At 36.5% G+C, this 12,485-nt stretch overlaps 6 protein-coding genes across 6 annotated transcripts; all 6 read left to right on the top strand.

The window, feature by feature from the left end:
* Nucleotides 1-403: 403 nt before the first annotated feature.
* Nucleotides 404-3,577, top strand: KAFR0A05500 (uncharacterized protein; the record flags this gene model as incomplete). Its single annotated transcript, XM_003955071.1, has 1 exon — nt 404-3,577. One exon carries the CDS (start codon nt 404-406, stop codon nt 3,575-3,577), a length of 3,174 nt encoding a protein of 1,057 aa, XP_003955120.1.
* Nucleotides 3,578-3,854: 277 nt separating this feature from the next.
* Nucleotides 3,855-4,517, top strand: PIS1 (CDP-diacylglycerol--inositol 3-phosphatidyltransferase; the record flags this gene model as incomplete). The annotated part of the gene is made up of 1 exon (XM_003955070.1): nt 3,855-4,517. The coding sequence occupies one exon, from the start codon at nt 3,855-3,857 to the stop codon at nt 4,515-4,517; it is 663 nt and encodes a 220-aa protein (XP_003955119.1).
* An 842-nt stretch (nt 4,518-5,359) lies between these two features.
* KAFR0A05480 (TLC domain-containing protein) lies at nt 5,360-6,247 on the top strand (the record flags this gene model as incomplete). The annotated part of the gene is made up of 1 exon (XM_003955069.1): nt 5,360-6,247. One exon carries the CDS (start codon nt 5,360-5,362, stop codon nt 6,245-6,247), a length of 888 nt encoding a protein of 295 aa, XP_003955118.1.
* A 984-nt stretch (nt 6,248-7,231) lies between these two features.
* On the top strand, nt 7,232-8,107 carry ALE2 (Ale2p; the record flags this gene model as incomplete). The annotated part of the gene is made up of 1 exon (XM_003955068.1): nt 7,232-8,107. One exon carries the CDS (start codon nt 7,232-7,234, stop codon nt 8,105-8,107), a length of 876 nt encoding a protein of 291 aa, XP_003955117.1.
* Nucleotides 8,108-8,790: 683 nt separating this feature from the next.
* RGC1 (Rgc1p) lies at nt 8,791-11,058 on the top strand (the record flags this gene model as incomplete). Its single annotated transcript, XM_003955067.1, has 1 exon — nt 8,791-11,058. One exon carries the CDS (start codon nt 8,791-8,793, stop codon nt 11,056-11,058), a length of 2,268 nt encoding a protein of 755 aa, XP_003955116.1.
* A 355-nt stretch (nt 11,059-11,413) lies between these two features.
* RRG8 (Rrg8p) lies at nt 11,414-12,163 on the top strand (the record flags this gene model as incomplete). The annotated part of the gene is made up of 1 exon (XM_003955066.1): nt 11,414-12,163. The coding sequence occupies one exon, from the start codon at nt 11,414-11,416 to the stop codon at nt 12,161-12,163; it is 750 nt and encodes a 249-aa protein (XP_003955115.1).
* Between the last annotated feature and the right edge of the window lie 322 nt (nt 12,164-12,485).

The following is a 12,485-nucleotide window of genomic DNA, read 5'->3' as shown; positions in this document are numbered from 1 at the left end:
AAGACAGATATTTATTCAAAAGTAACCGGTGCAGAATTAAATGCCAAAATTTTTGATTCAGTGGGAGTCCATTCCTTTGCTTCGGATCCTCATCATGTTTTGTTTTCGTCAATTTAACACCATATTGAGCAAACGTGACGGTGATACTGCCAATAGTGGTGTCATTCTTGTGGTCGATGGTTTTGGTGTTAAAGTTAATGGATATTCATTTTAGCCGCCTTTAGTGTTAATTTCTTGTAACCGCTCAGCATGTTTCCTACTCTTTCGATTTTTGCAGGCGACTGGAAAAATTGAAAAAAAAGAAAAATTTTGTCACACTCGAAGAAGCAAAAAAAAAATGAAATGTGACTAAATCTTTTTTACTTTGAACCATTAATTCAGCAGGTGACGATACCAACCAAAGATGAGTGACCTAGATAACTTACCACCAGTCGATCCAAAGACTGGTGAAATCATTATCAATCCATTAAAAGAAGATGGTACAGAAAAGACTCCTAAAGAAATTGAAAAGGAAAAGAAGAAGGCTGAAAAATTGTTGAAATTTGCAGCTAAACAGGCCAAGAAGGCTGCTACAACTACTAACGCTGCCAAGAAAGTCAAGAAACCTAAGAAGGAAGTCGAACCAATCCCAGAATTTGTCGATAAGACCGTCCCAGGTGAAAAGAAGATCTTAGTTTCTTTAGAAGATCCATCGTTAAAATCTTACAATCCAAAAAATGTCGAAAGTTCATGGTACGATTGGTGGGTCAAGAGTGGTGTTTTCGAGCCAGAATTCACTGAAGATGGAAAAGTCAAGCCACAAGGTTTATTCTGTATTCCTGCTCCACCACCAAATGTTACTGGTGCTTTACATATTGGACATGCTTTAACTATCTCTATCCAAGATTCTTTGATTAGATACAACAGAATGAAGGGTAAAACTGTCCTTTTCTTGCCTGGTTTTGATCATGCTGGTATTGCTACCCAATCTGTTGTCGAAAAGCAACTTTGGGCTAAAGAAAAAAAAACCAGACACGATTTTGGCAGAGAAACTTTTGTTAACAAAGTTTGGGAATGGAAAGAAGAATATCATCAAAGAATCAAGAATCAAATTCAAAATCTTGGTGCTTCCTATGACTGGACTAGAGAAGCATTCACGCTAGATCCAAAATTGTCTAATTCTGTTGTAGAAGCTTTTGTCAGATTACACGATGATGGTACCATCTACCGTGCTTCAAGATTAGTTAACTGGTCCGTCAAGTTAAACACTGCTATTTCCAACTTGGAAGTTGAAAACAAGGATGTTAAGGGAAGAACCTTATTAAGCGTTCCAAACTATGACGAAAAGGTTGAATTTGGTGTTTTAACTTCATTTGCTTATCCAGTTGTTGATTCTGATGAAAAACTAATTATTGCTACTACCAGACCTGAAACTTTATTCGGTGATACCGCCGTTGCTGTTCATCCAGATGACGAGCGTTATAAACACTTACATGGTAAGTTTATTCAACATCCTTTCTTACCAAGAAAAATTCCAATTATTACTGATTCTGAAGCTGTTGATATTGAATTTGGTACAGGTGCTGTCAAGATCACTCCTGCTCATGACCAAAATGATTACAACACTGGTAAACGTCATAATCTAGAATTTATCAATATCTTGACAGACGACGGTTTGTTGAATGAAAACTGTGGTGAAGAATGGCAAGGAATGAAGAGATTTGACGCAAGAAAGAAGGTTATTGAAAAATTGAAGGAAATGGGCCTTTTTGTCGGTCAAGAAGACAATGAAATGACTATTCCAACTTGTTCCAGATCTGGTGATATTATTGAACCATTACTGAAACCACAATGGTGGGTTGCACAAGGTGATATGGCTAAGGACGCTATTAAAGCTGTCAGAAATGGGGACATTACCATTACTCCAAAATCTTCTGAAGCTGAATATTTCCATTGGTTAGAAAATATCCAAGATTGGTGTATTTCTAGACAGTTATGGTGGGGTCATCGTTGTCCAGTTTACTTCATCAACATTGCTGGCCAAGACAATGATAGAAATGATGGTACCTACTGGGTTGCCGGAAGAAATGTCGAAGAAGCCCAAAAGAAAGCAGACGCAAAATTCCCAAACATCGAATTTACTTTGGAACAAGATGAAGATGTCTTAGATACTTGGTTTTCATCTGGTTTGTGGCCTTTCTCTACTTTAGGGTGGCCTGAAAAGACTAAAGATCTTGAAGACTTTTACCCTTTCTCTATGCTAGAAACTGGTTGGGATATTTTATTTTTCTGGGTCAGTAGAATGATTTTATTAGGTTTGAAATTGACAGGGTCTATTCCATTCAAAGAAGTTTTCTGTCATTCCTTAGTGCGTGATGCTCAAGGTAGAAAAATGTCAAAATCTCTGGGTAACGTCGTTGACCCATTGGATGTTATTAGTGGTATCAAACTAGAAGATCTGCATGCTAAGTTACTATTAGGTAACTTAGATCCAAGAGAAGTTGAAAAAGCTAAAATTGGTCAAAAGGAATCTTATCCAAATGGTATTCCACAGTGTGGTACCGATGCTATGAGATTTGCTTTATGTGCGTACACTACCGGTGGTCGTGATATTAATTTAGATATTTTACGTGTCGAAGGTTATAGAAAGTTCTGTAACAAAATATATCAAGCTACTAAGTTCGCCTTGATGAGATTAGGTGATGACTACCAACCTCCAGCTGTCGAAAAGTTATCTGGTAAGGAATCATTGGTCGAAAAATGGATTTTACATAAATTAACTGAAACCGCGAAAAGTGTGAATGATGCTCTTGATAAACGTGATTTCTTGACATCTACAAGTGATATCTATGAATTCTGGTATCTGGTTTGTGACGTTTTCATTGAAAACTCTAAATACTTAATTCAAGAAGGTACTGAAAGCGAACAGAAATCTGCTAAGGATACCTTATACATCCTTCTAGACAATGCTTTGAAGTTAATTCATCCATTCATGCCATTCATTTCCGAAGAAATGTGGCAACGTCTACCAAAACGTTCAACTGAAAAGAGTAATACCATTGTCAAGGCATCTTACCCTGTTTTCAAGGAAGAATTCAGCAATGCTGCCGCCGCTAATGCATACGAACTTGTATTAAATATTACCAAGGAGGCTCGTTCATTATTAGCTGAATATAGCATCTTGAAGAATGGTAAGGTTTTCGTTGAATCTAACCATGACGAATTTTTCACAACTGCTAGTGAACAAAAAGATTCAATTGTTTCTTTGATCAAGGCTATTGACGAAGTTACTGTTGGGCGCTCCACTTCTGACATTCCAGAAGGTTGTGTCTTAAAGGCTGTCAACCCAGACGTCAATGTTCATTTATTAGTCAAGGGTCACGTTGACATTGAAGCAGAAATCGCTAAGGTTGAAAAGAAATTAGAGAAAGCTTCTAAGGCTAAACAAGGCCTTGAAAAGACTATCAACAGTAAAGATTACGAAACTAAGGCCAATGCACAAGCTAAGGAAGCTAACCAAACTAAACTCGATAACACTACTGCTGAAATTGAGGGTTTGGAGGCTACCATTGAAAACTTGAAAAGATTAAAGTTATAGGCATGAGATTTGATGTATAATGTTGTATAATTATGTTAAATATAAAGGCAAAAGAATTATTTAATATGTTTTTTTAAAAGGCAATTAATTGTTAAAATATATGCGTTCCTTAAACGCAGAGAAATATTCGGCTTTCCGTTCCTGAGCTGTTTTTTTTTCGACTTTGCCAAATTTCTCGAGAAAGTGGAAAGGAATATAAAGGAACAACGTCCATATTGAAACAATTTTTGTTCTGCTGTTAAATAGTGAGTAATTGCTAAAGCTGAAGACTTAAATCATGGCCAAAGAAGAGATTAAAAGCAAAGTAGTTACTTCTACTGATGTTTTAAGGTACATTCCAAATTTGATTGGATATGCCCGTGTTATTACTGCCATCATTTCCTTTTTGACTATGCCAAGGTATCCTACCATGACAGGTTTGGTGTATGCAGTTTCCTGCTTATTGGATGCTGCCGATGGTACAGCTGCTAGAAGATACAACCAAGTAAGTCGCTTAGGGGCTGTTTTAGACATGGTTACAGATAGAGCCACGACTGCCGGGTTGATCTGCTTCTTAACCCTCGCTTTCCCAAATCTAGCATTTTTCTTACAAGTTTTGTTAGCTTTAGATATTTCTAGTCATTATATGCACATGTATGCTAGTTTAAGCAGTGGTTCCGGTTCCCATAAGACCGTCTCAAAAGAGTCATCCAAATTATTAAATTTGTACTACAGCAGAAGGGATGTTCTATTCACTGTCTGCTTTTTCAATGAATGTTTCTATGGTGGTCTATACTGGTGTGCCTTTGACAACTATCACACCATTGGTAAATGGGTTGTGATCATCAGTACACCATTATTCCTCTTCAAACAATTTGCCAATGTCATTCAATTGCAAAGAGCAGCTCTAATTTTGGCTAATGCTGATGCTAAGGATGCCACTGAAAAAAGTAAGAAGTAAGCTATGACATTCTTCATGCCTTATTTATGTATTTGTATTATACACATTAGTATGTATACTGAAAAGACGAATAATCTAACGGAACTACTACGTAACTTTTGTCGATGGTTTGTACTGTTTCCAATTAATACGGATGGCAAAATAAGTCTAAGATAAAATCAAACATCGAGAATGCTTTTCGTTATTACGTAAAAGGCAAGAGAAAATATGCACTTAGTGAACTGATTAAGTGGTCGAAAATCTTCCAAATTCTTAAGTGGTGGGGTCTTCGTTACGTGCAGTGACTATAGTTCAAGACATGTAAGACTGCTCACTTTCATTCTGTACAACTAACTGCAATCGCCTAAAATTCTAAATTCCTCGTACAATTAAAGGTGAAATGAACCGTGGCTGCTAGTGAAGGCATGCGTTTTGTCATTCAAGTGGTAACTGATTCATTTACCATGCTTTTTGCGGTTTTATATGATGAATATGTAGCTTCTGGAGCAACTTTACCAATAACTGATACTGACCAATATATAATATTCAAGTAGCAGAGTATAACTGAAAGTCATAGCAAAATAAAGTTTGACGTAAAGTATTTCCAGACACAGTTCGACAAAGTAATCGGTGTTACGTGAATGTATTGGCGTCTGTCGTTTGTTTCAATCGAGATACTCCAGATTTTTTTTTCTTTTTATTGTCGCCTTTATAAAATATCTGCAGTGCGTCGTTTCTTTTGGAATATGAAAAATGGAAAGAGATCTCGCTCTCGAAAAAAATATCTATATAAATGGATTATGGTATTGCAGCCATCGCTTAACATACCGCATTTACCTCCTGGGTCAATTATATCTGTTGCCATGCAAAGTTTGATAGACTTTTTATTGAACCTACCCCAACCAGTGTTTTTTAAAACCACATTAATTCCACTTTTAGAAACTAATGGTTTTGTCGAATCAAGGTCGATTTTGAATAATCTTCATTCTATCCTGTACATAGCCTTATTTTATCAAACAGCCTTCTTATTTAGTATTTGGTTTTTGTTTCCTCCTCATGTAAATAGGAAATTCAAGGATGAGAAGGATGATGAGAAGAAGCGTCACAATCTAGTCATTCAATCAGGAATTCACTTTATTTCTTTCCTACAAACAGTCGTCGTCTTATACTTATCTATCGGAATTTTAAAACAACGTGAAATGTTAAGTATTAGGTATCCAAGTTCAGAGGAGAGAATTTTTGGTGAAAATCGTGACACTCAAACTGTTTGTCTCTTTGCTCTAGGTTATTTCATATGGGATATATGTATTTCTGCAGTCTACTCCACATTACCCTTTGTACTACACGGTGTTGTCTCGACGATTGTTTACTTTATCGGGCTAAAGCCATATCTACAATACTATGCCCCAGTATTTTTGATTTTTGAAATATCTAACCCATTTTTGAATTTTAGATGGTTTGGCCTAAAATATGTGCCAAATTGGGACAAGACTCTACTCTTCAATAATCTAATTTTGATGATCACTTTCTTTTTAGGTAGAATTGCTTGGGGATGGTATCAAATAGCTGTTCTATGCATAGATTTCTACAATGTCAGAAATATGCCTCAGTACCGTCCATTAGACACATGGATAATTGTAATAGGTAACTTAATCCTGGATGTCTTGAACGTCGTATGGTTCTCATCCATGGTTTCTGTTGCTATTAAAGTGATTAAGGGCAAAAATGACCAGGCAAAGAACAGCACATAATAAAGAATTTCTTCAATGAAGTAGTTGAAACCCTTATGTATGTAGTGGTATTAGTGACGTTTAAAATTTAACGAATACATTTTTCAGAAGAAAAACTTTCAAAACTGTTAGATTTTTACTTCCTAGCAATTTTGTTTATATATTATTTTGATACAGCTATAGATAGATGTTACACTTATGAGTTTAATTCCAACCATTTTTTAGCGTGCACAACTCAATTCCTTCTATACTAGTTTGTAAGAGCAATTATGGGCGATAACCTGAAAACTAAGCTAAAACTCATTATTCAAGTGGTGAGCGACTTTCGCATGTTTCTATTATTCACCACTTTCAGTGAAATGAAATCTTCCTCTCAATAGAATTATATAAATACCACGATAATTCGTAGAATCGTCGGCTGTCACTGACTCAGGGGAAATTAGAGCACAAACTAATTTGATTCAAATCAGAATACGTAATTCATTCAACGAAAAGAGAAGGATGAAAGCAATTCCCATAATATGGAATATAAGGAATCTTAACGTTTGGTTCAGCAAAAAAAATGCCTCAAACTTTTACATTTCGGACCAAGCAGAGGAAGTATATAGGACGGAACATGGGTCAAAAACGCCTTTGATATATAGTAGGAGGAACACAATAATAAAGAATAAGAGCCTAATAACAGCATTTTATGCTTTGTGCCTAACCTTCCTTAGTTCATACACTATCTATTTTCTAGCGTTAGTTGAAAATGATTTGAAAATGTCCCTTACAGTAATGAAATAAAGTGGGATAAGAATATGCCAAGACCGGTAATAGATAGTATGTTCGCTTCGGCTGAGATGCAGGGGCAAAGAAATGCTCGAACGAGGAAGAAAAACGTGGATGTGCATAGATTTATCATTATATGTTCATTCAACGCTATATAAAGTGCAGGCCTATGGGACGAATCTTCCTGGTTTGTAGGGTAGTGATTTTTAGAGCTCGAATTATGAAGCTAGCAGGATGTTAGAAGAATTAATTTCGTTTATTGTACAATTGCCGAGCCATGATGGGATATCAAAATATGTGAATACTTTTCTTTTAAAGAAAAATGTGATAATATCGGAATCAGTGTTACTGAACTTGCATACCGTACTCTATATCATTTTATTCTATCATGCAGTCTTCCTTTTAAGTATCAAAATGTTCTTCATACCTATTATCAAAACCAGAAACGGAAAATGTGACAAGAGGCTACTAGGCCAATGCGGTATGCGCGTAGCATCTACTCTACAAACGTTAATAGTGTTATATCTATCATTTAACTCCATTTTAAATAGAAAAAATGACGACAGTGTAACGGATCCTCAATCCCGTGTATTTTATGAGGATAGGAATACGCAAGTAATTTGCTTGTATGCATTAGGGTATTTTATTTGGGACACAATTGCATCTTACCGTTATTCAAGTGCCCTCTTTGTACTACACGGATTTGTCTCTGCATGGGGTTATTATATCGGATTGAAACCATATATTCAATACTATGCCCCTATATTCCTCATCTTTGAAATATCCAACCCTTTTCTGAATATTAGGTGGTTTGGCAGATTTTTTTTCCCTGAATGGAAAAATTTGCTGCTAGTAAACGATTTGCTGTTCATTGCTACCTTTTTTATGGGAAGGATATTATGGGGCTGGTACCAAGTGACATTACTATGCATTGATCTGTGGCAAGTACGCCATCTAGATAAGTTCAACGTATTTGATACATGGTTTATGATATTGATCCAATTATCAATCGGAACGCTCAATATATCTTGGTTCTGCAAGATGTGTTTGAAAGCGCAACAGATCCTCACAAGATCTAGAACCTTCCATAAAAGCATCACTTCTCCATAAGAGACGTCACTAATAAAATATATAATAAGTAATAACAGTAATGACAATATGATGTCTATTTTGGCGGTACATCGGCTATATCGTCGTACTGGCACAATCCTGCGACACAAGCCACCATTATCACATGCACTTACCGTTAAATCAGAAAGGACCTCGTATCTCCTGTTGATTTATTCCCTTCGAAGGAATAAAAACGCTCACGAAACCAATCAACGTTCACTATTTTTCTCTTCGATGATTTCCCAATTAAAAAAAAATCCGGGGAAATCACCCAAGACTTGGTTGCTGAGAAATGCCCGGAGAAACATCCTTTGATAGAGCCCGCCCGGCTGTATCAAATCCTCATAGATTATATAAACTCGTGTTTGGGTTCCGCAAGACCGTTGATTGTTTCTGAAAAGTTTATAGGTTAAATTGAGGAGAATCCTTTACATATTTGGAAAGGATCATGCAATGCACCTGAGAAGCTTTGGTTCAGGGAATTTAACAGCGACTTTCTTGAAGGAACAAACTTCCTATACAGCCATTTCACATAGAAATGATCTGTTTTGACGTTGTAATCGTCTTCAGTCTTGTATCGTCGGTTGATGCTAGTTGTTAAATTATATAAGTAGTCAGTTTTTAATGTCATTCATATGTTTCCTCTATATAGGAACGACAAATAAAGGCAAATGCAAAATAAAATGATAACTTCGGTGACTTTACCAAGAGAACGTAGGTCTCAGTCCAGCGATACAGCCATAGCAGATGTAGATGACCAGGCGACACCCAGGAGCGTTTTGCCCATTGACACTTCTCAATTCAGTTTACATACGTCATTGCAAGAAGATCCCATCGTTTCTCATGAGACATTGCCAGATGCGACTGGAAAAGTCACTACAGCATCAGAAATGAAAATGCCCTTGTATGTTAGCGTTCCAATTCCCAAGGAGTCAGGAATCCCAAATGCTGCTGTCACGGCTTCAGATAATGCAGAACCATACCATGAATCTGCATTTGTGAAAGAATATCCAACTGACATCCTGGTCGATAGGTTCCAAAAATGGAAGAAAATCTTGAAATCTCTGTCATCATATCTAAAGGAAGTTGCTTACGCTGAAGAACAGATGGGTAGAATCAATACGCGTTTGAGGAATGAAGTAAAATTCGGATTTTTAACAGATTTGGAAGAAGGTTCTAATAAATTAAATGATCCCCTACTGAATAAAAGATTGGTTAAACTACCCCAGCGGGTACCTCCCGCACAACAAAATGTGCCCCAAGAACAAGAGGCTGCTAGCACTTCCAGCCCTGACACTACAGTTGTTGAAGATGATGGAAGTGGTTCGGCATTTTCAGGTTTCCAGACTTTTGGTTCGGGTTCAATTCAAGATATTCAAGTTATCTTGAAGAAATACCATGTCTCAATGGCTCATCAGCATTTTAAAGTGTCAAAGGAACTTCTCAATAACGTAGTACCAAAACTAGAATCAATGAAAAAGGAGCTATCTCACAAAATCAAAGAAATAAAGGGATTGCACAATGATTTCGCAAGTAACTTGGACTACATGTTACCTATAACTTCAAATCTCTTGAATAACTTTATATCATCAATTAAAACATACAAAGATGGTGATGAAGATCCGTTTATTCTCAACTTACAACTGCAAATTCAACTTAGACGCCAAATTATGGAGGAAAATTACCTGAAAGACGCATTCATAAATTTACAACAGAGTGGAATGCAACTAGAAAAAATCATCTTTTCTATGATTCAAAATGTTTTAACTACGTACTCTGCACTGCTTGATTCAGAGGCAAGATTGGTCATTAAAAACTTATGTCATGAGTTGCAGCATAGTATTTTATCTCAAGCTCCAACAACTGAATGGAACCATTTCGTTTCACACCATCCTACTTGCCTACTTGCTTGGAAGTCATATGAAACTATCCCAACTAAGAGAAATATTCGTGATATCATTTATCCAAATATGAAGCACCCATTATCGAAATGTGTTCGAAAAGGTTACCTTCAAAAGGCTGATGATAGCGAGCGGCATTATTACGTTCTAACTGCTACTTATTTGCATGTATTCTCAAATGACAAATTCTGGAATGGTGGTGGTCTTGTTCAAGATAAGCTGGCATCAGAAAATGACCTTAAAAAACAGTCTATTTTGAAACCACAAGTGAGTTTACCATTACTCAATTGCAAGATAGTAGACATTACTGAAGACCAGTTCGCTATAGTTGGTGATGCAAAATTCAATAATATTGATGCGTTAATTATAAAGCCACGTTCGGCATCAGTAAGTTCCACTTCTAGTCAAACAAATAAAATAATATCGAATGTTTTGAAGGGCAGTAGCCGTAGAGACTTACCATCTTCAGCTGATCCCCATCAAAAAAATCTCGAGTTCCAGCAGTCAATAAAATGGGTTTTCAAGCGTTCAGATAATAAAGAATGTTTTAACAAGTGGCTTCATGATATATCCAAACTAATTTCCTTTAGTGATACCGATGAAAGAATAAATTATGTGAAAGGACATTTGCACAATCATTCGTCACCTGGTTCCTCTGATTCAGATAAACTTCGTACCCCATTACCGTCACCCACAGCGGAACATCCATCTTTCAATGATGCATTCAAAAAGGAAGCTTGGGTTACAACTGCAAATATGGCAAGCAATGAAGAATCCATTGACCCAAAATGTTCGCATGTAGAATCAACTGTTAAAGATCCAGCTGTTCCCATGAAGACTGTTGAAAGAACAAGAAATGGATCAGTCGAAACTGTGCCTACGAAAACTTTTCCCATTGTAAAAACCGAAACAGGCAAGAGAAACTCTTTTAATTTAGGCTCCTTGGGCAGGAGGATATCAGACAACCGAGTTCCCTTGGCGAAGGTTGACAAGGACAGTGATAAAGATAATGAGCTTTCACTGAAACTGACACATTCGATCTATTCCTGAAGAACTTTTTCTCCTTTTAAGCACTTTTGTAGGATCGGTTATATAATGTTATATACTCGTGACACTATTTAAACCTATCTTTTCTCGTCTTACCAGTTTGAAGTAGTTGTGGGGGTCAACAGTATCATCATCCTTCGATTGCTTTTTTCTGAGAAGCGATACTTCAATATTTACGACAAACATTTCTGCCAGCTTTTCCTTCTCGCTCATCAAATCATGCACTATGCCATATTTGGTACATTTGATCCAAAAGCGTAATTTTTCATTAATACTTTCTCTCTATCTTGTATATTGTAATATTTAAAGGAGATGTACCGCAATCGAAAGCGCACCAAACTAATGGAAACGAATGTCCATGAAACCGTGGCGTAGCCTATTAATCAAAAATGATAAAGTAAATAGAATAATGCCGCACTTACCAGATAAAACTTCTCCGTTGTTCACTCAATTTGAGCGATGGTCTGGTAAGAAGAAAAGACTGTATATCACCAACAATAGTGAACCAGGTACGAACCCGTTTCATTTAAGTCAGAACCTATTTGCGAACCTGGTAGCATCTCCAATGCGACACGAACGGTTTAGTAAAACGAAGTCACCCAAGCTGCTACTCATACAATCTAAAATTGATATGAAGAGCAAGCAACTAAAACTATGTAGCATTCAATCAAGAACAGGGAAAAATTCGTACGTACTCAATAGTGAGAAGGTACTCGAAAAAATGGCAAAATCTCCCATGGTTTTATCGCCACTGCACCTATACTCTTCAAAGATCACAAATCTCAATCCATCTGATATAGCGATGGATAAACAATCATTTCTGGAAAATTACAGGATAGAACTGATAAATTCTATTAAACAAGCATATAAAAATCATTTAAAGAATGAAGCAAAAGAGGGAGACATCGGAGTGATATATGATGAATCAAACCCCAAGATAATGGAAATAATAAACATTCTAAAAGGAAGGCAACTGCAAATCAACCTTGGGGCCTTGAAAGAGAGTATTGGGGAGGAAGTAGTTCCCAGCAAACATTTTTTAGATTCAAAAACAGATATGGATCTGGTTATTCTTGTATATAAATTACTTAATTTTTTAAAGAACTGAATAAAAATAACCCATCGGCGGATATATCTGTTATTGATCAGCATTTGTAGATGGCTTAACACCCCCGAGTTTTTGCCAAAACAGTATTTCGGCAAGCTCATCACATCAGAAAATTGGTCATTCCAAAAACAGAGTATCGAGGAAAGCGTCTCTCGTTTTTCTAGTAGTCCCAAATAATCACCCAACAATTCATTACATTACTGCTTAATGTGGCAAAATTGATTGCATAAAAGTTTATTATTAAAGGTTATAAAAAGGCTTGGCATTCTCATCGCAACTGTCACTTTAATCGCGTTATTCGCGCGGACCTCTCGATCAAGCT

This window comes from Kazachstania africana, chromosome 1 (genome assembly GCF_000304475.1).
Source record: "Kazachstania africana CBS 2517 chromosome 1, complete genome".
NCBI classification, from domain to species: domain Eukaryota; kingdom Fungi; phylum Ascomycota; class Saccharomycetes; order Saccharomycetales; family Saccharomycetaceae; genus Kazachstania; species Kazachstania africana.
This window is presented reverse-complemented; position numbering and strand designations above follow the sequence as displayed.